The 25,434-nt window shown below is 43.8% G+C and overlaps 1 protein-coding gene across 4 annotated transcripts; it reads left to right on the forward strand.

Annotated features, from left to right (window-relative positions):
- Nucleotides 1–124: 124 nt before the first annotated feature.
- Nucleotides 125–25,434, forward strand: TMBIM6 (transmembrane BAX inhibitor motif containing 6). 4 transcript variants are annotated; one of them, XM_088447448.1, is made up of 11 exons: nt 125–210; nt 2,391–2,532; nt 16,151–16,242; nt 18,949–19,057; nt 19,764–19,884; nt 20,951–20,999; nt 21,366–21,463; nt 22,500–22,579; nt 22,877–22,977; nt 23,099–23,174; nt 23,870–25,434. In XM_088447448.1, the coding sequence occupies exons 3-11, from the start codon at nt 16,187–16,189 to the stop codon at nt 23,891–23,893; spliced, it is 714 nt and encodes a 237-aa protein (XP_088303574.1). In that variant the 5' UTR covers nt 125–210; nt 2,391–2,532; nt 16,151–16,186; the 3' UTR covers nt 23,894–25,434. The 4 variants fall into 4 exon arrangements, with proteins under 4 accessions (XP_088303574.1, XP_088303511.1, XP_088303657.1 ...); XM_088447385.1 differs by lacking the exons at nt 125–210; nt 2,391–2,532 and adding an exon at nt 10,380–10,537; XM_088447531.1 differs by lacking the exons at nt 125–210; nt 2,391–2,532 and adding an exon at nt 10,380–10,533.

Consider the following 25,434-nt stretch of genomic DNA (forward strand, 5'->3'; position numbering starts at 1 on the left):
AGCACTTATACTAGGCCCATACAAACTTAGCATCCTCCGCTGAATAGTATCAGCAACTGGTTACAGTACATTAAGTGCGTCCGTGCACTTCCGGTTGCGGCTAGCCGCGACTGACGCACTTCTGGGTGTGCTGTATAAATACCTCCAGCTGAGCCCCAACATAGAGATCCTACAGCACGGCATACCATAGCACAGAAGAACAGGAAGTAGGTAAGACTTGACAGCAGTAGGCTCTACCAGCGGTAGGAGCTAACAGCTGTTATTATACTGCTACCAATACTCACTATGTGGCTGTGCACATATCTTACAGTGTACATGAACATAAAGCATGATTTCCCTCTATGTGGTTACAGCATATATGTACACATCAGCCATTAAGGTAAATGGCATTAGATTAAAATGTCTAATCTAACTATATTGAGGAAGCCACCTAAAAAGCACACCACTTATATTGATGTATGTGTGTAAAGAGTTAAAATACCTACTATATTGAAACTACATTCACATGACAGATATAGCTAATTTAAGTGAATGAATAGCAGATGCTATTACTTATATGAACCTCATATATATACACCAGTTATACAACTAATATGTATCCTACACTGATATGTACCACAAATTTGGCACATATAGAAGTCCAGAATAATGATCAATATGTGTTAATTGTTGATGTAATTATTTGTATTGAGTCCATATAAGAGGACCAGTTAGACCATAAGCTGACGTTAAAATATTCGAATGCTCGAATAAGCTTGAGAAGATATAAGCACACTATTTTTTATTTTGGTACAGTACTAGTTAGAGCTGGTTTTTGTTGATAGTTTGTAATTGGTTGAGGTCAGTTGCCAATCATAATTTTGGTTAGCCTATTAGCTGCCCCGTCGAGGCGGGGTTTAGCATTTGTATTTTAAGGCTGGAGGAGGAGTCAACTGCCTCTTGCCATTTTGAGATCAGAGTGATAAGTACCAGTCTAAGCATTTTATTCATCTTACAGCTTTCTCTATCTATATTTTCTTTCCCTTTCACACAGCTTTTGTCTCTTTCCTCCTATTCTTTTTCACCCTCTTTTTTTCTTTTCTTCCCACCCCCTTTTTTTTTTTTTTTTCCTCATTACTGTCTGCTCTAACCTACCCCCCCTTATTAACTGAAAATGCCCTGTCCCCGCCGTAATGCCCCCCCTCCCCACCGCCTTGCTGAAGCGGCCAGACCATTAACGGTCGCCGCAGCCTCTTCCCTTGCCCAGGGTGCGCGCCTGACTTCAGTGCGCGCGGGCTCCCTCCCGCCGCTGCGGCCGCTTCTCTCCCACCCGCCCCTTCGCCATCCGGCCTCCGGGCTTGGTTGGCGAGGAGTGCGGAGAGCGCACCCAGCACCCCCGCTAGATCGCTCCGCCGGGCATTGGCGGGACCGCCCGCCCGGCTTCCCCGGCAGCTCCACAGGCACAGCTATCCCCGGCGGCCATTTTGGACCACGCAGGGCCCCGTCTCCCGCCCGCCGCTGCGGCTGCAGTGGCAGGCGAGTTTTACATAATAAACCCGCCAGGCCCGGCGGTTACACCAGGGACTCCCCGATGTAATTTGTCCCAGGTGGCTGGAGGGGCTGTGCGCCGGGCCTCCCCGGCCGACAGCCACGCCCCCTCGCCTCCGGCGGCCATTTTAGATGCTGAGGAGGTTTTAACTTCCTCAGATTCCCCCCTCTCTGTCTCAGGGACTGGAGGTTTGGGGTTTGCCACAGCGCCTAGGGCGCAGGGCTATCATAGCATCCAAGGTAGCGGGCCCGCAGATTTATTGCACCAACCCCCTTTCATCCACTTCCCTAGGCCGTTTGCGCAGCAGGATAGAGCTACCCCTTATGGGGGCTCTTGGCCCAGATTGCTGGCTCCAATGTCGCCCCCCCCACCCGCTGCGGCCTGCGCAAATGCAGGGCAGCAGTTCTTGAATTATGGGCCTGGCCCCGCCCCCATCCCTCCATTTGGTTTTTCACCTTACTTTAGCCAAGGTTTATACCAGCAGTCAATCCCAAACCCGTTCATGGGTCCGAGCCGGCAATTTTATGCCACCTCATACGCGCAAGCGCCGGGGTTTTTTCCCCTGCAGTTCATCTCCGCCCCAGGCAATTTTGCACCCATGCACCAACAGGTTCATTTTAATCCTGGGCAGCACGCAAGCCAGCAGCTGGTGCGTCAATCCCCCCTTCCACAAGCCCCTCCCCCACCCCGCCATCTACCCCAGCGGTGCGTCCACCTTCCCCTACTCTAGTCCCACCCCTACCTCCTTCCCCAGCATTTCCTCCACCTGCGCAGCCCCCATTATCTCCCCCGCCATGGAGCGCCTGTTGCTGTATGTCCACCATCGGCTCCCGTTGCTAATGCAAATGTCTCGAGCCCGCAGGTTACATTAATTCAGCCATGGGCATCCGGGTCATCTTCAAGGGATGTCGTCACTGATGTAAGCGTGGTGGGCGCGCCGCACAACGAGAGTCAAGCCTCCTCCTCTAGGCATGCACCCGAGGTCCTGTCGGCGTCTGGATCAGGTGAGATGAGTATTGCAGTTCCTTCAATTGCGCAGCTATCACACTCTGATGAGTCTTCAGACTCCTCTAGTTCTGGGGAGAGGCCGCGCAAGCTCATTAAATACTTTGTGCAGCAGTTGAAGGGTAAGGGCAAGAGTCCCAAAAAGCGGGTAGTATAGCGGCCAGCTCGGCTCCAGACGCTTCGGGGATGCGGTCCATTACTCAAACATGGCAATATTAAGGGGAGTTAGGTCCAAAATCAGAGAGCGAATTCGTAAAGGTCGTTATGTTGACATGTTCGCCATCACTCATGACGCTAAAAAGGCGTTAGACGCAGCAAAAAAGGGGGGTGTGGCAGCTGAGGAGGCCAGGAGGAGCTATCAGAATTGGCTGACTGGTATATATGTGTTTGCTGCCTGTTATATCGAGACACGCCCAGCTGAGTTTCTGAATGTGCTGAAGTACCTGCATTTAGTGCAGGGTATGCAGGTCGCAGCTAGGCATAATGTTTGGAGGCAGTATGATGAACTGTTTAGAAAAAAACAGGATGGCCAGAAAATTTTTAGTTTTGGGTTGAAAGACGTGGAGGTGTGGCTGGAGGTGACGCAGCAGGCCTGATCAGCTGTCGAGCCTACGGTGGGACGTAATCATCCCTTTCCAGCCCGCCCCGGATATAATACCGGAGGCAAGGGAAAGTGCTGCGCGTTTAATAACGCCCAGTGTAGCAGAGAGTTAAATGGGGTTCGCATTTGGCTCGCTTCGTCTGTAGCCAATCGCGAGCTTCAATTGTTCAGGGGCATTAGGTTTTGGAGCATTTTTTGGCGGGGAGTGGTGCGCTGCAGCTTGGCCCGAGTCGTGGCATTTGGAGGGTATGACACGTAATTTACTCATGTTGGTGCTATTTCCAATTGTGGTGGCGGTGGAGCTCTGGGCTTCAAAGTTTAGCAATCGGAGAATACTATTTTGGTGCAATAACTTGGGGGTGGTCCAAGCCATTAACAATCAGAGTGCTCAGGCTGCTTAGGCATTTAGTTTTTGTCTGTCTGTTGAGAAACATTGATTTTAAGGCCAGGCACGTTCCTGGTGTGGAGAATGAGATAGCGGATGCCTTGTCTCGGTTCCAGTGGGGGAGGTTTAGGTCATTGGCACTGGCTGCCAGGATTCATGGTTTGCCTTGTCCTGACTTTGTCTGGCAGATCATGAATCCGGCATGGAAGGACTCGCTTTGAGGGCACTCGCGCCAGGTAGGTTGAGGTCTTATTCCGCAGCTTGGAATGAATGGCAGGTTTTTCTTGCAAATTCCGAGAAGGGTAAGGAGCTGCATGTCAGTATGTCTGAATTTGTGTGGCAGGGGCATGAGTGGTCGTTCAAAAGCTTCTATGTCTGGCGCCTTAGCTGGCATTTCATACTTCTCGCGAATGTACGGTTTGAATGATCCTACGAAGTCATTCATCATTACTAAAGCAATGAGAGGCTGGGCGAGGGAACAGGCGACTCCGGACGATTCCCCTAGGCCAATAGATGTGTGTATGTTGAGGGATTTAGTTTTGGCAGTCTCAGGAGTAGGTGAATTCGAGGCAAATTTGTTTAGTTTGGCTTTGTGCTGGCATTTTTTGGCGCTTTACCGGTTGGGGAGTTAGTGGCAAAAAATAAAGCGTCAGTCAACTCAGGGTTGCTTCTGTGTAATGTTGTAGTTAAAGAAAGTGCCATACTGTTAAAAATACAGAAATCAAAAACGGATCAGATGGGCCGGGGGCATTGGATTTCTGTTCCCTCGCACCCTGAGCTGAGCATCTGCCCGGTCACTCTAGCCAACAAATATAATCAGCAGCGTCCAAAAGGGGGAGCTCAATGGCTTATTCATGAAGATCTTTCCCCCCTATCTAAGTTCCAGTTTGCAAGCGTTTTCGATAGATGCTTGATAGCTTTGGATGTGCCGACTGAAGAGTTCGGCACCCATTCGTTTAGGATTGGGGCGGCAACTTGCGCTGCCGCATCAGGTTCTTCTGCGGAGGCAATCAAGCACTTGGGTAGATGGAAGTCTTCAGCTTATAAGGGTTATATAAGGGGCGATAAGTTACAGAAGTAGTGGCGCTCCTGGCGAGTTTGTTATTAAGGAAACCCAGTGCCTTATGCTACCCGCCGCTAGGGGGGATTGGAGTTGTTTTCACCTTTGCCCTCAAAGAAAGAGGTTTGGTGTTGTTCATCTCCATCTGGGTCACCTAAGCAACTCAGTTTTTCCCCTTCCATGTTTTCATTCTGGTTTTAAGTTTTGTTCAATGGTTAATTCAAAATTATTAATGTTATGTTATACGGCTTTTTCCCATCACAGGTTTTTTGAAGAAAGATTGCCGGGTGTGGATTGTTGGGCATTCTTTTGTTTACTGGTCCATTGGATAGGGTTGAGAGGTTTTAGGTGGAGCAGACTTTTGGACCTGCAATGGCAGTCAGAGAGCAAGTGGGGGATCCCTGACTGTCTGGTCGTGCACTTGGGTGGTAATGACCTTGGCACGTGTAAAGGAGTTTAATTGATCATTGCCATTAAGCGAGATTTGAAATTGGTAGCAGAACGTTGGCCACTGGTTAAACTTTGCTGGTCTGAGATGATTCCGAGGAGGTTCTGGCGAGGTACACAAGGTGGGGCGGCTCTAGACAGAGTTAGAAGGAAGCTGAATGCTGCAGTCTCTCGGTTTGTGGTTGGCTTGGGCGGGTGTGCTATCAAGCACCCTCGTCTTCGATATGAGGAGGCACATTTATATAGGCCAGATGGAGTGCACCTCACTGAGGAAGGTTTAGGATTTTTTGTCTCTGACATTATAGCCTCATTGGAATAGTTAGTAGGGGCTGTGTTTTTTCTTTGGTGGCGTTACGTGGCCATTTCTTTTTGTCCACGTTGTTGGCGGAAAGCAGTGCTCCTCGGCGGCTCAATTTAGCGCAGCAGAGCTTGGCTAGCATTCCCCCTTTGAGAAAAGCGAGTCGGTTGCTACCTTAAGGGAGAACCAGGTCTTCATCCTAGGGAGGGGCCAGCACTATGCTAGTTAAGGAAAACTCCACCCCATTTTGGTAAAGCGATCAATTAATTATGAGCTGTGGACCGAGGTAGCACTGCTTTTTCGCCACCAGGTCTAATTAACAATTCATATTTCATATAATAAATTTGGCTGTGACCTCTTTTACCAATTCTATACAGTTGTCTGTGTCTTATTTATTAGTTAAGTTATAGCTTGAGTGTTGTGTAAAATAATAAAACTATGGGTGACTTATTGTATCTACCCACAATTTAATTAACAATACTGATGTTAAGAATACTGATGCCGTGATAAAGGTTCAACAAGAACCGAAACGTCGGCAAATTAATTTGATATGCCTAATAAAACTAATTATTATTGCAACTGCTAATCAAGTCTGGAGAGTGTTTCCGTTTCATCGCGTGATGACAACATATATATATATCTATATACACACACGTTTATTACCAGTTATTTATATAGCGCACATATTCCACAGCGCTTTACAGAAGATATCTTACCATTCACATCTGTCCCTGCCCCAGTGGAGCTTCTAATCTATGGACCTGATTTAGAGCCGCTCACAAGATGCGATCGCTTGCTTGCCAAAAGGGGCCGGGTATGCAAATCAACCGCTTGCTCTTTGCGCTGTAAGGACGCCCTCTATGTCTTCCTGAGCGACGGCAGTTAGCGCACGCCGGACTATAAAACCTCCCACCTGTCACTCGCAGCACACGTCGTGAACATCGAGGGCCATCGGAGCTGCTCGCAGCGCTTGGGGTTGACCTAACCTACCACAAGCACTGTGAGCAGTTCAGGCTAAAAAACAACCAAGTCACGTGTGCAATGACGCTACTTTGCTAATTATGCACACCCATTAAACGCCGTTCTGAATGTCAAACACTCCTGCATTCGCACAACCACTCCCCCATTCACAAGCACCTTCCCCTGTTACCACCCACAAACGGCGCAATCTGTCACTCAAAGTAGTGTCCTGTCTGTGTACTACGAGCGCTCGATTGTACATCGCAGACGCTAGTTTGCGTATGCGCACTGGGAATTAGACGCATGCGCAGACAGGTGACAATCGCTCTGAGCGAGCGCAGCTTAGCGAGCGGCTCTGACACAGGTCCTATATTCCATACCACATGCTCACACACACACTATGATCAATTTTGTGGGGAGCCAATTTTTGGAGTGTGGGAGGAAACCGGAGTACCCGGAGGAAACCCACGCAAGCACAGGGAGAATATACAAACTCCACACAGTTAGGGCCGTAGTGGGAATCGAACGCATGACCTCAGTGCTGTGAGGCAATATATATAGTGCTTAAAGTGGTCCTAGAGAACTGGTGGAACTCACCCCCCTCCTCTGAGTTTTTGTAAGAAAAGGGACAGCCTACGGCGCGCTGCAAAAAGGGGTGTGGTCACACAATAGTATTCCCAATTCAAATTACGCCACACAGTAGCACAATTTTGATTCACCCCTGATTCACATTACACCACATATTAGTGTCCCTTATTCATGCTGGCCGCTCCTCGGAACTATAGGAAGTGGTTCCGTCTCCAAATAGAAGTGACGGAACGCAGTTCCTCCCCGTTAAGGCCCATTTTAACCCGTGTGTGTGTGTGTGTATATATATATATATGTATATATATATATATACACACACACACACACACACACACACACGTCAGGTGCATAAATATTGGGACATTGACAGAATTTTCATATTTTGGCCTCTATTCACCACCACAATGGCTTTGAAATGAAACAAACAGATGTGCTTTAACTGCAGACTTTCAGATTTAATTAGAGGGTAATTGCATCCAAATCTGGTGAACGGTGTAGGAATTACAACGGTTTCTATATGTGCCTCCCACTTTTTAAGGGGCCAAAAGTAATGGGACTATCAACTCAAAAGCTATTTCATGGACTGGTGTGGGCTATTCCCTCGTTATTTCATTATAAGCAGGTAAAAGGTCTGGAGTTGATTCTAGATGTGACATTTGCATTTGGAATCAGTTGCTGTCGACTCTCAATATGAGATCCAAAGAGCTGTCACTATCAGTGAAGCAAGCCATCATTAGGCTGAAAAATCAAAACAAACCCATCAGAGAGATAGCAAAAACATTAGGTGTGGCCAAATCAACTGTTTGGAACATTCTTAAAAAGAAAGAACACACCGGAGAGAGCTCAGCAACACCAAAAGACCCGGAAGATCATGGAAAACAACTGTGGTGGATGACAGAAGAATTATTTCCCTGGTGAAGAAAAACCCCTTCACAACAGTTGGCCAAATCAAGAACACTCTCCAGGAGGTAGGTGTATATGTGTCAAAGTCAACAATCAAGAGAAGACTTCACATATAGAAACCGTTGTAATTCCTACACCGTTCACCTGATTTTGGATGTAATTACCCTCAAATTAAATCTGAAAGTCTGCAGTTAAAGCATATCTTGTTTGTTTCATTTAAAAGCCATTGTGATGGTGAATAGAGGCCAAAATATGAAAATTCTGTCAATGTCCCAATATTTATGCACCTCACTGTATATACACACACCTTACACACACACACACACGCACATCTACTGTATGTCACATACATTACACACACACTTACTTTGCAGCAGCTGCGGGTTGTAGACCTGATAAGGATGGGACCTGGCAGGCTGGCACCATGTCATTAGGCCCCTCCCCCTAGCGACAAAATGCAGCGATTTGCGGATCAATCGGGAGTGGGCTAGGCTAAATGATGGAATTCTAATGGTATCATGTCATGTTGGCTCCGCCTCCTCTCGATTGACTAGTGAATCGCAGCATTTTGCTACGAGGGGACGGAGCTTAAGAATATGATGCCTGCTCTCCAGTCTGTCAGGGTAGGTTTCTGGGTACTCAGAAACCCCCCTGCGTGCGCTGGTGGGGCCCATTCATCAATAATCACATACTTCACTGCGATCTGGGCACAATATTAGAGCATACTTGCCAACTCTCCCTGATTGTCAGGGAGACTCCCTGAAATAGTAGCAATCTCACTGACTCCCTGAAGAGTCTAGCAATCTACCCGATTGCACCTTACCCCCATTATGAAGCTGTTATATAGTAAAAAAACAAAGATATATACATTCAAATGTGATCATTAGAATAATTTCCCTGCGTTGGTTATAAGGCACAATGGCCCTGATTCAGACCTGCTCGCATTCGCTGGCCACTCGCTGGGTTTGTGGGCGTTTTTTATTTATTTTTTCTCCGGCCGCTCACAAAGCTGTGGGAGACCACCCACAGCTTGTGTGAGCGGCCAGGAGACCATCGCGATAATTGCGACCATCAGCCTTGTGACGAGACCCTGCGGTAGGGTCTAGGATGCCGCAAGGCCGAGTGGACTCCCTGCTCTAATAGAGCAGGAAGTCCACTACTGACATCAGTAGTGCTGACATCAGTAGTGGTGTCAGTTTGCCCTCCTAACAAACGCCAGGCGTTCCTAAGGGAGCACCTGCGTTTTTCCAGCCACCCCCCCTACCCGCCCACAAAACGGGGCGAGCTGTCACTCACCATCGACAGCCGCCCCGTCTTGTCGCTCAGCAGGGCTCGCACATGCCAGACGCGGCGCATGCACAGTGTGCAAACATCGGGCCGCTTGCGAGCGGCTCTGAATGAACTCCAATGATCTCTATGGCTACATGCATTTTCTGATAAGTATCAGTGTGTTTTCATCAACATGTAGATCTTACTAACTGCTTTGGGGCTCATTTACATTTGTATGCAAATCAATTTTATGGCACGCCTCTCAGCTGTATCAGTACACGCACACTTTTATGCTACGCTCATAGGTGGTGCTTTCCCAATCTTCCTGAACTGCTTTTCCAAAGGTAGACAAGTATGTATTTGAGCACATTAATGCATTGCAGTATGCAATATGCATTAATGCAATAATACCGAAGAGACAGCTCAACTGGGTGGGCATTCAAATTGCCTGCCCAGTTGAGCTGTCAGTCACCGCCACGTCCCTGAAGAATGTGTACTGGTGATCGGCGGGTCGCCCCTGTACACAGGGCTGACGCTAGGCTGCGCTTCGCCCAGCGCTGTCCTGTGTTGCCGCCACTTCCCTCCTCCGCTCCCTCCCCGTGAGCTTAAATATGTACTATAGCGCTGGGAGGGAGGTGGGCGTTTCCTGCGCCCTCCGGAAACAGTAGCGCTTCAGGCGACGGACCGGCTTGCCCGTGCCTGGAGCCGCTACTGCCTGTACACACCAGCAGATGACTGATTACTATATCTTTTAGATATATCGGCCATCTGCTGTGCTGCACAACCAGCAATGAACTATAGATATATTGCCCGTTCAATGGAACGGACGATATATCTATCAGTGTGTACCTAGCTTTAAGGCTGTACCATTGACCCTGTTTGCAGCCTCACACATATTTTTCATTTATTTCACAATAGCATCCTATATATTTTCCAATTAATGATATTACAATGGCCTGGGGGGCATGGATGTGACAGTATATTACAAAGGGCTTGGTGGGGACATTATACTGGGCTGGAAGACAAGAGGAGCAAATACAGGATTTGCAAGAAGGGTTTATGTGCTTTAACTATATCTAGACAGACAGAAGAAGAACAATGCATGGAAGTCTGCTGCCTCTGAGTGACTTGGTAAGTAGGGATGGCCATCGGCGTATAGGCCATCACCACACCGATGGCCGATTATTATTGAGTCTGTCTGTCACTGTGTAATTAGTGACGTATTCGCGACACAACCGTCGCCGTGTGTGAAGCTCAGCTGATGATGGAAGCAGAGCTCCGCCTCTCATATGACGTCCCGCAAGGCTCCTCCCACTTCCCAGCAGCATAGTTATGGTGGTGAGGGGGCGGGTTCCCTGACGCTCCTATCGGGTGGTGTGACACGTACGGCGGAAGCGAAGGGACAAACGGAGTTCAGCGAGATCGACGGCTGTGTGGTGTAGAGACAGGTGAGCGAGACGGCAGGCAGTGTGGGTACGGGAGGCGCACGGTAGGTAGGTAACTATGCTAACCCGTAAACTGGGCGGCAGCCGCCTTTAATACAATAACGACCCCGTCTGCTTCCACACACAACTTCGTCCACGGGAACGGAGGCCTGCACCGCACATCCGCATTACAGCGCATTGTTCACAGTACAGCTCACCATACTACAGTTATTCTGCCGTATGTACGCACGTTATAGGTCTCCTGCCGTTTGTACACACAGTATGGGTCTCCTGCCGTATGTACGCACAGTATGGGTCTCCTGCCGTATGTACGCACAGTATGGGGCTCCGGCCGTATGTGCGCACAGTATGGGTCTCCTGCCGTATGTGCGCACAGTATGGGTCTCCTGCCGTATGTGCGCACAGTATGGGTCTCCTGCCGTATGTGCGCACAGTATGGGTCTCCTGCCGTATGTGCGCACAGTATGGGTCTCCTGCCGTATGTGCGCACAGTATGGGTCTCCTGCCGTATGTGCGCACAGTATGGGTCTCCTGCCGTATGTGCGCACAGTATGGGTCTCCTGCCGTATGTGCGCACAGTATGGGTCTCCTGCCGTATGTGCGCACAGTATGGGTCTCCTGCCGTATGTGCGCACAGTATGGGTCTCCTGCCGTATGTGCGCACAGTATGGGTCTCCTGCCGTATGTGCGCACAGTATGGGTCTCCGGCCGTATGTGCGCACAGTATGGGGCTCCGGCCGTATGTGCGCACGTTATAGGTCTCCGGCCGTATGTGCGCACGTTATAGGTCTCCTGCCGTATGTGCGCACAGTGTGGGTCTCCTGCCGTATGTGCGCACAGTGTGGGTCTCCTGCCGTATGTGCGCACAGTGTGGGTCTCCTGCCGTATGTGCGCACAGTGTGGGTCTCCTGCCGTATGTGCGCACAGTGTGGGTCTCCTGCCGTATGTGCGCACAGTGTGGGTCTCCTGCCGTATGTGCGCACAGTGTGGGTCTCCTGCCGTATGTGCGCACAGTGTGGGTCTCCTGCCGTATGTGCGCACAGTGTGGGTCTCCTGCCGTATGTGCGCACAGTGTGGGTCTCCTGCCGTATGTGCGCACAGTGTGGGTCTCCGGCCGTATGTGCGCACAGTGTGGGTCTCCGGCCGTATGTGCGCACAGTGTGGGTCTCCGGCCGTATGTGCGCACAGTGTGGGTCTCCGGCCGTATGTGCGCACAGGCAGGTGTCCTATGTGCTCATAGACTAATACAGGGATAGCAGCCTTGTGGCCCCCTGATTACGTTACTGTAGCTGTCACCACATATATTAGGCACAGTAGAGGGGGCGATGCGATACTTTCCAGCGCTATCACATTAGCCGCCAAGCAGATTTGTCAAGCATGTCTGTCCAGGAGAGTTCATGGCCACGCTGCAACCCATTAGTATATTGACTCTGTGACTGCCAGCTACATACAGCACAAGAAAAATAGTAACTTTATCTAGGAAAATTATGCTCCACACAGTTAAAAACAAATTGTATTTGTGATCATAATAAGACCTGTTGGAGAAACTGTACCAACAAATAATTTCCAAATTGAGTGAATTGACTATTTGATATGTGATAACTTGTGATTAAGGTGCAGATCTTATACATTCTTGGTTACGACCACAGGCTACAATTTTTGGTGCTTCTTTTAATTGCAAGTCTTAACATCTGGCAGATTGTTATAAAGGTTTTGGTAGTATGCACATATTTTTCAGCATATGTCCTCAATGCATTTTCCTAAATTGACTGGAAGACAGTAATCAACTCAAAGAAATATTGTTGCATCATGTGATCACTGTAACAAATGCCATTCACATCACAAGTACTAGTCAGGTTCATTATCTCCCTCTGTCGTTTGGTAAAACTTCTGTGTGTTAAAACTGCTTTGCCCATTGTAATGCTGATAGCTAGTTTTAAAGGGTTTTTCAAGTTAAATTAAAACTTTTCCTTACCATGACATTCCTTTTATATCACTTCCTCACCCCTGTTTAATGGCACTTTAGATTATTTTTCTTTTAACTATACTTGCTAATCATCTCTTTGTATATGACCCTGTATCTTCTCTGCTCATCATGGTAGTTTAAGTATCTTGCCCAGCAAAAACACCTGTGCTGTTTTTTATTTTTAAAAGATCCATGTTTTTATGCAGAATGGGTGAAGGGTTTTTTTGGGCTGAAGTTAATGCTCGAGACAAACTGTACACAGACCATTTTCTAAGAGTTTTATGTATATGTTTATTATTTTTTGGCTAGATATGTGGAGAGTTGGATCATACTAGGAAAGTATCAACTATGACCCTGCTACTCCATAACATTAGATTAATGTAATTGTGGGAGCTACTTGAGGATTGATAGACATTTCTCAACATGGTTACAGGATGCTGATGGTCAGAATACTGACAGTGGCATCCTGACAGTCAGAATCCCGACAGATTTTTGTAAGCATTACAACACTAACCCACCCTTCCAGCAGCCTAACCCGCTGCATACACACACACCGATTTTTTTGAACAATTATCGTTAAACGATATCGTTTAATAAAATCGTTCACTTTCTGAGTCAAACGATGAACGATTATTGTTCATGCGCGTTCATGTTTGTAGTTCAGTCAGACTTTTCAACTGAACGATTTTCAGTAAGGGAATATGCAAAAATCGTTTGTAGTTAAAATCGTTCATTACACTTTAGAAAATCCGACAGAAAATCATTGGTAACAAAATCGTTGAGTGTGTATGCAGTTTTATACTTACCTCCGCAATCTGTTGGTATTCTGATAGTCGGAATGCAGCAGTTGGTATTGTGACTGTCTGCATCCTGATTGTCGGAATGCTGACTACATCCCAGAGTCTCCTCTATTCTAAAGCGGCCAATACACTGTGCGATATGCACCTTGCGACGCGACGGGGGATCCGATAGCCGATATGCCGGCACCCCCCTCCCCCACCCGCATAGCGCTGCATGGGATCGTACATCGCTTCCCCAGATCAAATTAACATGCAATAAGATCTGGAGGTGCAATGTACGACCCCACGGGAGCGCGCTCTGTCCGATATCCTGTCCATACATGGTACGATATAGCAGCGATATTATACCAATCCGTCGGATCGGCTGCTATATCGCACAGTGTATGGGCACCTTAACATTATCTACCGTAAACCTAAACAGACTTCTACATATCAACTCACACTTTGTTTCACTTTTATTAGTCATTTCAGTGTTTCACTCAGTACTTGTCTGCTGCATTCTTTGTTTGCGATTCGAGGCTATTCTTTAGCAAGCACCTAATTTTTCTTGAACAGCAAGTTATCCCACATATTTCTTACATACATAACTGCACATTATATATGAAAACATCCACAGATATAGTGCATATCTCTGCTCTCCATTTGCACTGATTACATTCCTGTACAGAACCAGTCAAACTTCACCCCTTCTGCAGTATAAGTGCTATATAGATGTATGCAGTACTGAGAGAACAGACTGTAACAGGCATAGTTTTGAGCATAATTCACAGGTCAACCCTTGGACACAAACTGGGAGACTGCGAGAAACCTCTCATCACACATACCTGATGGATTCTGGTATTGATTTTTTTTAAATGGAGCACAGACTAAAGATTTAGGGGTAAATTCACTAAAGTGAGAGTTTTTGGAAGTGGAGCTGTTGCCCATAGCAGCCAATCAGATTCTACTTAACATTTAAATAGCACCTTCTAGAAAATAATAGCTAGAATCTGATTGGTTGCTATGGGCAACATCTCCATTTCTAAAAACTCTCACTTTAGTAAATGTACCCCTTAGAGCCTGATTCAGAGATGAACGCAATGGCTGATTGAGCGATTGTTTGTCATTGCGCATGTGTATAAGCTGCAATGCACGTGCGCAGCGATCGCACTATTAGGGACGCACAGAGGTATCCATTGCAAAGTGAGTGACAGACTGTCAGCGTTTGGGGGTGGTAATGGGGAGTGGTCATAAAAACGCAGGCCTGTCTGACCGCTGTTGCATGGGCGTGCATAAATTAGCCCTTGTGATCTCCTATGCAGCTCTACATGTCAGGAGAACTGCCAAATCTGTTATGCAGGTAAGCGGTGTCGTATCCCTATGCTCTGGTAAACTTTGGAACTATTAGCGTATTTTCGCAGTTGCAGTCAGTGTGGAATCGCAGCTGCTATGGCATTAGCGTCCATCTCTAAATCAGGCCCTTAGCGTTTTGATGTTGGAAAAGAAAAATCACTTTGCATGACATTGATGGACAGGTAGTCCAGTATAATAGTATTTGTCATAATTTTATTTACTTTTGACCTGAATTATCGAACCAATTGGAATGATATAGCAAGTGTTTATACTTCTAAAACGGCCCATACACGATGCGATAAAGCAGCCGATCCGACGGATTGGTGCGATTTGGCTGCTATAATGCACCATGTATGGGCCTGATGTCTGACCGAGCGCGCACCCTTTGGGTCGTACATTGCACCCCCTGATCTTAGTGCAGGATCAGTCGATCAGGGGATGCGATGTGCGATCCCATGCAGCTCTATGCGTGTGAAGGAGGGGGAGCTGGCATATCGGGACGTAGGCCACCCGATCGCATCGTGTGGGGAGCGCCCGATATGTCTGATCCCCCGTCGTCCCGCACGGTGCTGTCGCATCGTGTATGGCCCGCGTTACTGATTGCATATGTAGTCAGAACACACCTCAAATGGGAATCCTGAAACCACATCACTATATTTAGTTTCATTTTAATTTCTTTTTCTCTGTCATATTGTTATTGTTCTCTCCTCCCCAATCTGTAACTGTCTTTAGATGTCATGATAGTTACACCATTCTTGTGGCACAGTGAGATAAAAACCAAATGCAGCGTTGGTGTATTACAGTTATTCTGAATGCTCAACTTAGTCATAATAGATGAGAGATTCTATTTGTGACAGGCGATTACCTTAAAGTATGTATATGATACGGATAAGGTTTCAAGGAGGACCTTTCACTTTTTGGATTAAACAATCTTTACATAGTGCCTTTTTGTGCTAAATTCAAACAGAATATTTCTCTGCTAGGCATGGTGATTGTGTCTGGTCCAAGGCGGCTTCCTCAAGAGGCATTCGGGAGCAAGCCTAATGCTTTATACTACCTGACTTTCAAGCTGGGTCAGGAGATGTGCATACAGCAATCACTGTTTTTTTAATGCTTGTAAATACAGCTAGCATGTCTGTGCCACACAAGGAGGGAGGGTCTTGCATATCAATTTCATTCCTCAGCTATGTGTGTGCAATCATTGGAAATCAAGGGAAATCATTATCCGTATTAATGACTGGCAGGACTTTACATACAGAGCAGTTTATATTCTCTGTGGAAAAGGCCCAAGCCTGCGATTTGCTTGCAACAGACTGCAATAATTGCACCATCTAGATCAAGAGGTCCCATGGGCTCTCTGAAGTGTGTAAGTCACTCAGTGGAAACTTGAGCATGATTATTGCAAAGAAGTAACCTTATCAGGACAGGTGTGCAATATCTGCTCTCCCTTCAATGTTGTTTAAGAAAACACACCCATATTATTTCCTAATTTGAAGCTAAATCATTGTTTTTCTCATTGAAGCATGGAAATTGTTCCATAAACTTGTTTCTTTGTCTCGGCAGGTGTTTGTGTAGAAGGCATCTAAAGACCTTTCCGCCATGGATTTTCTTGACCGGAATATTAACTTCAATGCTCTTTTGAAGTTCTCACATATGTAAGTATGCAGTACCATTTGTGTTTGGTTATATTATGTCGACATGTTTTATCTGATGGTGCCTCTTCAGGAAAGAGAACCTGTTGAAGTCTTTAAATTATTAACTGTGTAATTAATTCATGACATTTAATAACAAGCAGTGGTTTGGATATTAAACTGTTTTGGTGTTTCTTAAATCCTCTTACTACAGGGTGCAGATTATTACATGGCATGATGTGTATTTAGTGTGTTTCTTAACTTATGTTAGTAGTGTGACATTCCAAATATGTAGGGCTAGTAGGGTGGAGATTCTGAAGGTTTCAGTTCTTCTGTTACATGCAGCCTACTACACTGTTCAGGAGAACTTTCGATTCTTTATATATGTTAGTAGTTTTGCAATTGATTCAGGAATGTCACTTTATACCCGTATAGATACTTCTCAGGAGTAGTTTCCTAAAGAGTTGTTTGCATGGAATATTTTTCTGTAAAGGGTGTTGCTTTTGCTGGTGGATGTAAATACAGTTTAAAAAAATAATAATTCTTATAGTGTATAAAGCACTGTTGTCTGTCAGCTGTGGTTTTTGATGGACTTTTAAACGCTGGTGATACATGAGACAATACTTAGTGGTCAAATATGTAAAGATTGGCATTACTGGGGCCTATCAACGTGGCTATAAGGTGACAGCGCATATAGAGGGGTATTCAATAGGAAAGGTTAACTTCCCTGGCGAAGTTAACGTTTCATATCGGAGTTTTTTTCTGCGTAAAGGTATGGTGCGCGCTCCCGCTTATCCCCGTATTCAAAATAAAATTAACGAAAACGGGAAACTCCGAAGTTGGATTTGCGTAAAGTTACGAATTTTTCCTTAAAATAATTGCAAGACCCCCCTAAAGTTGTAAAAACATGGGGGATCACTATGGGTACCCCCGTTTTAGCCTTTAATTGTAAGTCGGGGATTTAAATAGCCGCAGCAGGTATTTTTTTTCCCGACATTGAATAAGTGATGCAGAAGAGCACTTAGGTTATTTTTTTCGTTTTTTTTAAGTGGTCCCATCAAATTTGGGGTACATGAAAATGGGTACTAGCATATTTTGATGTCCCTAAAGTAAGTTTTTAAAAATTCTGCATTTGTGCACCTGCCGCTATAATTCTATTCTAGAAAACATCTGCCGCATACTTGCAGAATATCCCTGAACCTATTTCCCTATTCTTAAACAATTTTTTCCCATTTTTTTTTTTCACCCCAATTTTTAAATACATTTTTGGGGGTGTTCCTATTTTTTTTTTTGAACTTTTTTTGACAGTTCTTTTTTAAATGTCATTCCCAGGGGTGCAGGCTATTTTTTTTTTTTTTTTAAGCCTGCACCCCTAAACCCCAATTCTGCACTTTTTTTTGACACCTATTCAATGGTGAAAACTTATCCCCGTTTTTTAGCAAAGACTTTTCAAAACTGCGATAAGTCTTTGAAATTGAATACGGTGTAAAACTAAAACCAGTGATATTAACGCAAAAAATGATGTTATCGCACCCATATTGAATACCCCTAATAGAGTGATAGTATGACTGCATTTGCCAGCGTTCTCTAGAACTATTGGATTACTATTAGGCATAGTAGTTTTGATGCATCCATGTACTGCAATTTCAAGTTGGCTATCTGATATCTGCTGCTATACTGCAGTGTGTACAGTTAGTCTAAACACACCAGGGCAAAGTCAAATAAACATTGACCTGTCTTAAGTGTACACTATTATCTAAACTAACGTACATTCTAGCATTGTACAATTTTATAGTGTGACCTATTTGGTTTATGTTACTGTTCAGTAGGCATCCTCCACTTTGTTGGAAATATATAAAAAATGTATATCTGAAAACACATTGCAATTAGACTGAATAATTGTGGTCTGAATTGATCCGTGAGCAGTATGAGCCATACATGTGGAAGCCAAGTTGCAAAAATGTGCTCTGATTTCTGTGGTGGGATTGGCTGGTCAGGAACTCGGACAAAGACCCTGTACACACTGGCATGGAAGCCATCTGCCAGACAGTTTGTTATAACTTGTTTGTTTATTTTCTCCATACTATCATATTGTGATAAGTTTGGATTTGTTTTGTTTTAGAACAGTAAAGTGTCAAGAGTAAAATAAAACCCACTGTTCCCTCTGGTGCTGTTTTCCCATTTTTAGTCTCCATGTGGGACATACATTGTTGCATCGTAATCTATGTTGACAATATTTTACAGTTGCCCTAATATTCTATAGTACTTAGTGCTTGTAATTAGAAACATACTTTCCATTCACGTTATGTTGAATACAGAACTTAGGGGGTTATTCAATTAGCATGGCTAAAGTAGCGCTGCTAATTGATCGCGGCAGGGCTATCCAATTAGCCTCGAAGTGCCGCCCGACGCCGGCACTTGTCTTGTATATTTTGCGGGACCTGATGTGTGGCGAAAACACATAGGTCGGGCAAGCTTATCGCGGGTCCTATGTGTTTTTTCGCCCGAAATAATAGGATAGGGTGAAAAAAACAAAAAATCTGGGGATAATCGGCGAAGAATCCCAGTTAGAATTGAACCCCACCGCCTTTGTTTGTATATACTGATTGATCACAACCAGCTCATTTGGGTCTTGACAAGTTATTTTTTCGTCGTTTGCAAATTTAAAAATCAACTATATTGATTATTGTACCTCTACAGTAATTTATTTGGTATCTTTTTATGTTTCAGTTCTCCATCCACACAGCAGCACTTGAAACGGGTGTACACCAGCTTTGCTTTCTGTATGCTGGTAGCTGCTGCTGGAGCCTATGTTAATGTGGCCCTTAAATTTCTGCAGGTAAGTAATATCAGTAGATTACTTCTAGGATGTTACACATATAGGGGTGTGCAAATTATATGTAATTATTAAAGACCAGTAAACATTCACTTAAACTACTTTATCTAAATACCGTTCCCCTGGCTGAGCAAGCCTTCCCAAACAATGGCATTTCTCCAGTCCCTCAAATCTCTTGCTCACCCATCTTCAGCTCAATCAGCATGTGATAATCTTCTCTGTCCACCCTTCGGGGTATAGAATCAGTGGTGGGGACGGGGGATGTAACAAGCATCAGTACTGCAAAGCTCCTCTTATGGCGTCTTGCAGCGATACTCTAGTCTTTACAATGGGTGATGACTGAATACTGTCGAACACGTGGCAGGCTGTGAGTGACCCAGCATCTGACTGATGCCCTGCACAGCAGGGGGAGAAGGGCTCATGGGTGACATTTTGGGAAGTGACATTTTACTAAAGTAAGATGTAACCACTCACCAGTGCTTTAGTGTCCCTCTGGTACTGGATGGTAACATGATGGTGATGATGTGATATACTAGTCAGTTAAGCTGTATAAATCCTAACTGTTACATGCAGACCAATATTTATAATGCTTTGCTGCTACCAAGTTAAATGATCATGCTACAGAATATATTGTATATTTTCAATCTGTGTGATATTAACTCTTATTGTATCCAGTTTTTTTAACCTATCTCTGTATCTTCCAATACAGGGCAGCCTCTTGTCCTTTATAGGTTCACTGGCCATGATGCTCTGGCTCATGTTTACCCCTTACAGTTATGAGAATGAGAAGAAACGCCTGGGAATCCTAGTTGGCTTCGCCTTTTTCTGTGGTGAGTTTTTAAATATGTATATATTTACCAACACAAGGCGATTATTTCTAAGATATAGCAGCACTAGAGCTTCTGCACCAGATTGCCAGAATGCATGGCAGCAAATGGTTTCCCTGCTCTACACTGTGTTATAAGACTGAGAAACTGGATATGTTAATCTTAGTAATAAGAGAAAACTAATTGCTCTCATATCTGCATTGATTTAGTTAATCCGTGTTAAGTATTACTTTATAGAAAGGGCGTAAGCTTAACTTTACCTTATGGTTAACTATGATATCATGGCTTAATTTCTGTATTATTCCAACATCCTCTACCCTAAAATAAAACTAGGTACTTAGAGAATTAAAGAGAGGGCCATTATTTTAGGCTGCATTCTCCTAGTATATTGTCAGCTATTTCATTATAAATCGGTGATCTATTTGATGCTCCTAGTGAGCTCTTAAATTGCATTCTCAAAAAAAAAAAAAAATAGTTTCGGGCTACAACATGGCTGTCCCCATTGTTGTAGGTTTTATAGCTGCATTACCAACTAAAGTGTTAAACATTAATTGTTCACCACTTAAAAATGAATGAGGCTGGGTATGTGAATGAGAGGACCAATGAGAAGCTTGTCCTGCCACTTCCAAAGGCCTGGATTTCCGCCTGACTTACCATTAAGCCAAGGGACATAGAGCAAACCCCTGGGCTTTTCTGTAGTGGGGGAACATTGTAGTGCAACTTTAAGTTATTACTGACCTGCTGCATTGGTGTATATTCAAGTTACTAAATATGTATTTCAGCGCAATGCATTCAAAACTATCCAGATTGCGAATTGAAGTACAAGCATTATATGAATAGAGAATAGCAGAGTAGTAATAATAATTCCTAATGAAAAGTGTACTATAGAGTAATTACATATATTCATGATGTGTGAGGCCTGCTGCATAATTTGCAGGGATTACATCCAGCAAATGTTGCTAGCAGGATTTTATAATTTAATAGCTTGTGATTTTAAGAATGCTTACTTACTACATGCAAATTACCTTCATCTCGTTTAAAAATAATTAACATTTCTTTTGTCCTCCAGGTGTTGGATTGGGTCCGGCTATGAATTTTTGCATAGCTATTAACCCCAGGTATTTACATTTACACTCTTATTTTTAGAGCTCTGGCGACGCATCTATCTGTACAGTGTGCGAACTCCACATCATGTCCCTAAAGCAATAACATAGTTGCCAAATGCTTTAGAAATCATTAGAAGGGACTGAACTAAATTAGGAAATAACGTTTTATGAAGTTAGATTCAAAGTAAATAATATAGCATACAGACAATGAGGAGAAGAGCGGGAGATGTCTTAGTGTCTGGGGGTTAAAATAATCTCTAAAACATTAATAAATTTAGTCCTCTGTAAACTATTGAGACATATTTTCTAATTTAATAAAACTTCTTCTACGGTATCTCCTAATTGTGTCTGATGAAACTCTCACTGGCTTCCATACAGCATCATCCCTACTGCTTTCCTGGGTACAGCATTGATCTTCGCCTGCTTCTCCCTCAGTGCCCTTTATGCACAAAGACGCAGTTTCCTTCTCCTGGGAGGTGAGTGCTATCCCTGACTCTGTGTCACTACGTCATGATCTCCCTTTCACAGGGGCACACTAGTTAGCATTGCTGTCTTTTAGTGCTGGGGCCTTTGGTTTGAGTTGTAAGCTGGGTGCACACCTAAACACCGTTGCGATCCAGCATTGCGATGTAACGGTACATCTCGTCACCGTCCACACTACACGATCTGGTGTATGACGGCACAAAGTATCATTACATGCTGCATGTAACAACACCGCGTCAGCCATGGACTCATCCCATTTGATGTGCAACACACCAGATGGGACGATTCAATGAACAACGGATGGGGCATACATACTATACAGTTGTGTCCACATTACATCTAGCCTCCTTGCGCGTTAAACAGACCTTCTAGTCATGCCATGCTGTGGTGTGACTTTGTAGCACCGAGTATCTTTTTGCGCGACTTTTTACATTCAAATGCGTCTTACTTGCTTTGAGATGTGAATAGAACCAGCTGATTAAAATATGTGACATGCCTATGTTCTGTGGGCAACTGCGGGTGTATCTGCATGCAAAATGCTATGATACAGTATCAGCGGCTGTGACACTGTAACGTGTCACAGATGTATGTGTCCACATACATCTATCCTCTGTGCGACTTGTAGCACATAGAGGATAGATGTATGTGGACAGATTTGTACAATGTGTATGATGTCTTTCCAACCTGTGTCCGAACAATGTGTCGGACAATAGATTGTATAGTGTGTGTACCCAGCCTTACTTGTACTGGGTTTGGCTCTCCCTTTATTAGTGTGGGTTTCCCCTCGTTGCCTGGTATTGCTCCATAGTCAATACATTTGCTGGTATGTAAATAGTGTCTTATTTAATTGGACCTAATGTGAGTGTGCGCACATCTCAGACAGAGATGTCATATTGGCATCTCCACCAGGTTTGGGACGGATGAACATGATTAAACATTTAATGTTTCTATTGCGCCCTGTTAATATATTGGCAATATATAAAGATTATTTTTCATCCTGTAAATATTACAATGTTCTTTCTTCCCCAGGTTTGCTGTCTACTATCCTGAGCGTCCTTGTTTTCTCTTCACTGATAAACATGTTTGCTGGATCTGAATTTCTCTCTAAAGTAAGTTTCTATGGTGTAGAGAAAGGTTATAGCTCTTTGGTAATATGGGACCACAGCTGAGTAAAAGCATTATGATGTGCCCGGCTAAACATTCATCTGTTATGACCAGTAAAGAAGGATAAACCATTGTGTTCAATTTAGGACAACTTCTCCCCATTTGAACTCGCGGGTAGCACTTTGTGAATTGTTCCTTATATGCGATTGACATTCTGTTTCTGTCTGCATTTTCCATATCCAGTGCACTGTGACAAAGGTATGCAGTCTGGACATTGAACACAATCCATATTTATCTTTCAGACAAACCTGTACCTTGGACTGCTGGTCATGTGTGGCTTTGTCTTGTTTGACACCCAGCTTATTATTGAAAAAGCTGAGAATGGGGACAAGGATTATGTGTGGTGAGTATGGGCCTCATTATTCTTGGGCAAAGCTTTTGGTAGGCTAATTGTAATAAAGTGTCTAAAGTAGTTTAGATTATACCTTCTAAAATTATTTTCCCATTTTGTTTGCTTACTGAAGGCACTGCGTAGATCTGTTCCTGGATTTCATCACCATCTTTAGGAAGCTCATGGTAATCTTGGCTATGAATGAGAAGGTATATTTTATATACATATTACAATTTATCACCTTTTAATATGCTTTGTACATACCTCTGAATACCTTTATACTATGAAGCGTGCGTGCGTGCCTCATTTATCAATTAGGTTTATTATTCACAATGAGTGATAACATTTGTTGCGTATGATAAATGGTGCTCCAGCCAATCGGCTCCCAACTGTCATTTTTCAAACAGATGGCAGTTGGGAGCTGATTGGCTGGCGCATCATTATCATACACAATAAGTTTTATCACTCATTGTAAATGATAAAGCTCATTGATAAATGAGGCCTAGAGAAGAGTGTGTGTGTGTATATAAATCTGTGTGTTTGTGTCTGCACGAGCAACAATTAAAGTGGATAGCAATAAAATGCTATATTCCAAACCTCGTGAATCACATTAGTCATTTTCTTTCCTATATTAATTTTAGACCATATCTATTCTAATTTTATTCCTCACAAATTAGGTTGTTTTTTTTTTTTTTATTGGGTTTTTAAAAGTACCTGTTTGTAATGGCATTTCAGTGATGGCCATTTGGCTGTCACCCTTCTGTTTTGCATGCTACATTTGACTGTCGTGTCGCACAAAACGTTGAGCTAGGCAAAGAACAGTGCACCATGTACATGACAACATAAAGCACCATGTGTATGATGTTTTGTGTGATTGATTTTTTTTTTTCATTCCTGTTTTTAGGACAAGAAAAAAGAGAGAAAGTAAAGCAGACAACATCCAGGATTGCTGATATTGGTTTTTGATTTCCCTTTTTTCCCCCTCTAATTGGCTTTGTGTTCCATTGTATGAATAACCTCTTGGGGAATTTCTTTTCTTCTTTTTTTTGTACATTTTGTATCTTTTTCCCCCTTTATCCCAGTGTTTGTTGATTACATGAAACTTTGTCTCCGCTTCATGTCATTTTTATTGCTGTGATGCACAAACTCGGGTCTTCTGGATTTCTAAAATGTTCACATCAGTCACCATGGCAAAAGTCACTACCCTGAAAATGTGAGCGGTTTGCATCGGAATTTGTGCATCACTGCTTTACCTAAACTAACTTTTGGCATACTGAATACACAAGTTGGAGATAGGGGGATTCTATTCCTCCTACAGTAATCCTTAAAGTTTTACTAGTACAGGCAAATTAGATTTTTTTTTTTCTTCCCCAGCAGTACCACAGATGTTTAAGGAAACCATTTTGACTTTCGGGAGTCATCTACTGTCTAAAAATGTCTCTTAACCTGTTGCTCTACTAGCTGTGCATCACCACTGTCACTAACATTCCCTAAACTGAGAACTTGGTGCTCCCACAAAGATGAATGGACAAGTGGAGGTCTTCTCACCTTCCTATGTGTATGTTCCTGATTTATAACTCAATTGCTCGTAAGACTTGTGTCTATATCCCCACTTTCTTCCAAGTCTTGTGTTGACTCAACAGTTGCCATTACCATAAAGGAACTAACCGAGTGATTAAGTACTTGATAACTGTTAGCACTATAGACTTGTAAAGCCCTCATCCCCTTGATGTAATTTTCATCCTGGCGTTGTCAGTTTGCCAGGATGAAGTACCTTATGTTGAAGAGCTCAAGATAAATTCTTTGTGTTCTTGCTTCATGAGTAAGAAGCCAAAACTGAATTAAACCCCTGAACAAAAAGTATTGATAAACTTAATTATTTATAGACTTATTTTTCGCATTTTAATAAAGACAATTTCTTTGCTTTATAAGAGTAAAAATATATTGTAAAGTCTTCTGCAGCTGTAAATTCTTCACCCTTTTGTGTCTATAACCTAATTATAGTTTAAAAAAAAAAAAAAAAAACAATAAAAAATATGAATCCATTTTAGTTTCCATTAATCAGATCCTTCCTGCTTAGCTTTCAGTAGAAGTTTGACCCCATTATCCAGTCTCTTCTAACTTGTTGATCAGCAGTTTGAATATCGGAGACTTTGCGCAAGAGGTTGGATTAAAGTGTTACTGTCCTCTGCTGTCCCTACTTTCTGTTCACCCTCCCCCTGCATGCTTTAGGGATACGGCAAGCTGCTTTAGAAACAGTGCCAAGATGAATTACCTTCAGGATAAATTTAAAAAATTCTATGTTAAAATGTATAACATGTTTTTCATAACTTTAATTTTTGTGCAGTGATTTTCTGAATCCAGACATAATTGACTGTCAACACAGTGAAACTTTTTGATTGAAATACAAAAATATGAATTAATTTGTACAAGTTCTTAAAGTACTAAAAATAAAAATAACAAAATTAA

The sequence above is a fragment of the Taudactylus pleione genome, unplaced genomic scaffold, assembly GCF_031769625.1.
Source record: "Taudactylus pleione unplaced genomic scaffold, aTauple2 ptg000005l, whole genome shotgun sequence".
In the NCBI taxonomy this organism is placed as follows: domain Eukaryota; kingdom Metazoa; phylum Chordata; class Amphibia; order Anura; family Myobatrachidae; genus Taudactylus; species Taudactylus pleione.

Coding starts and splice junctions, on each gene's coding strand:
- TMBIM6 (XM_088447448.1), top strand. CDS start 16,187: ATGGATTTTCTTGACCGGAATATTAACTTCAATGCTCTTTTGAAGTTC. Junction 22,580..22,876: donor GATCTGAATTTCTCTCTAAA/GTAAGTTTCTAT, acceptor TTTATCTTTCAG/ACAAACCTGTACCTTGGACT. Junction 22,978..23,098: donor GGGGACAAGGATTATGTGTG/GTGAGTATGGGC, acceptor TGCTTACTGAAG/GCACTGCGTAGATCTGTTCC.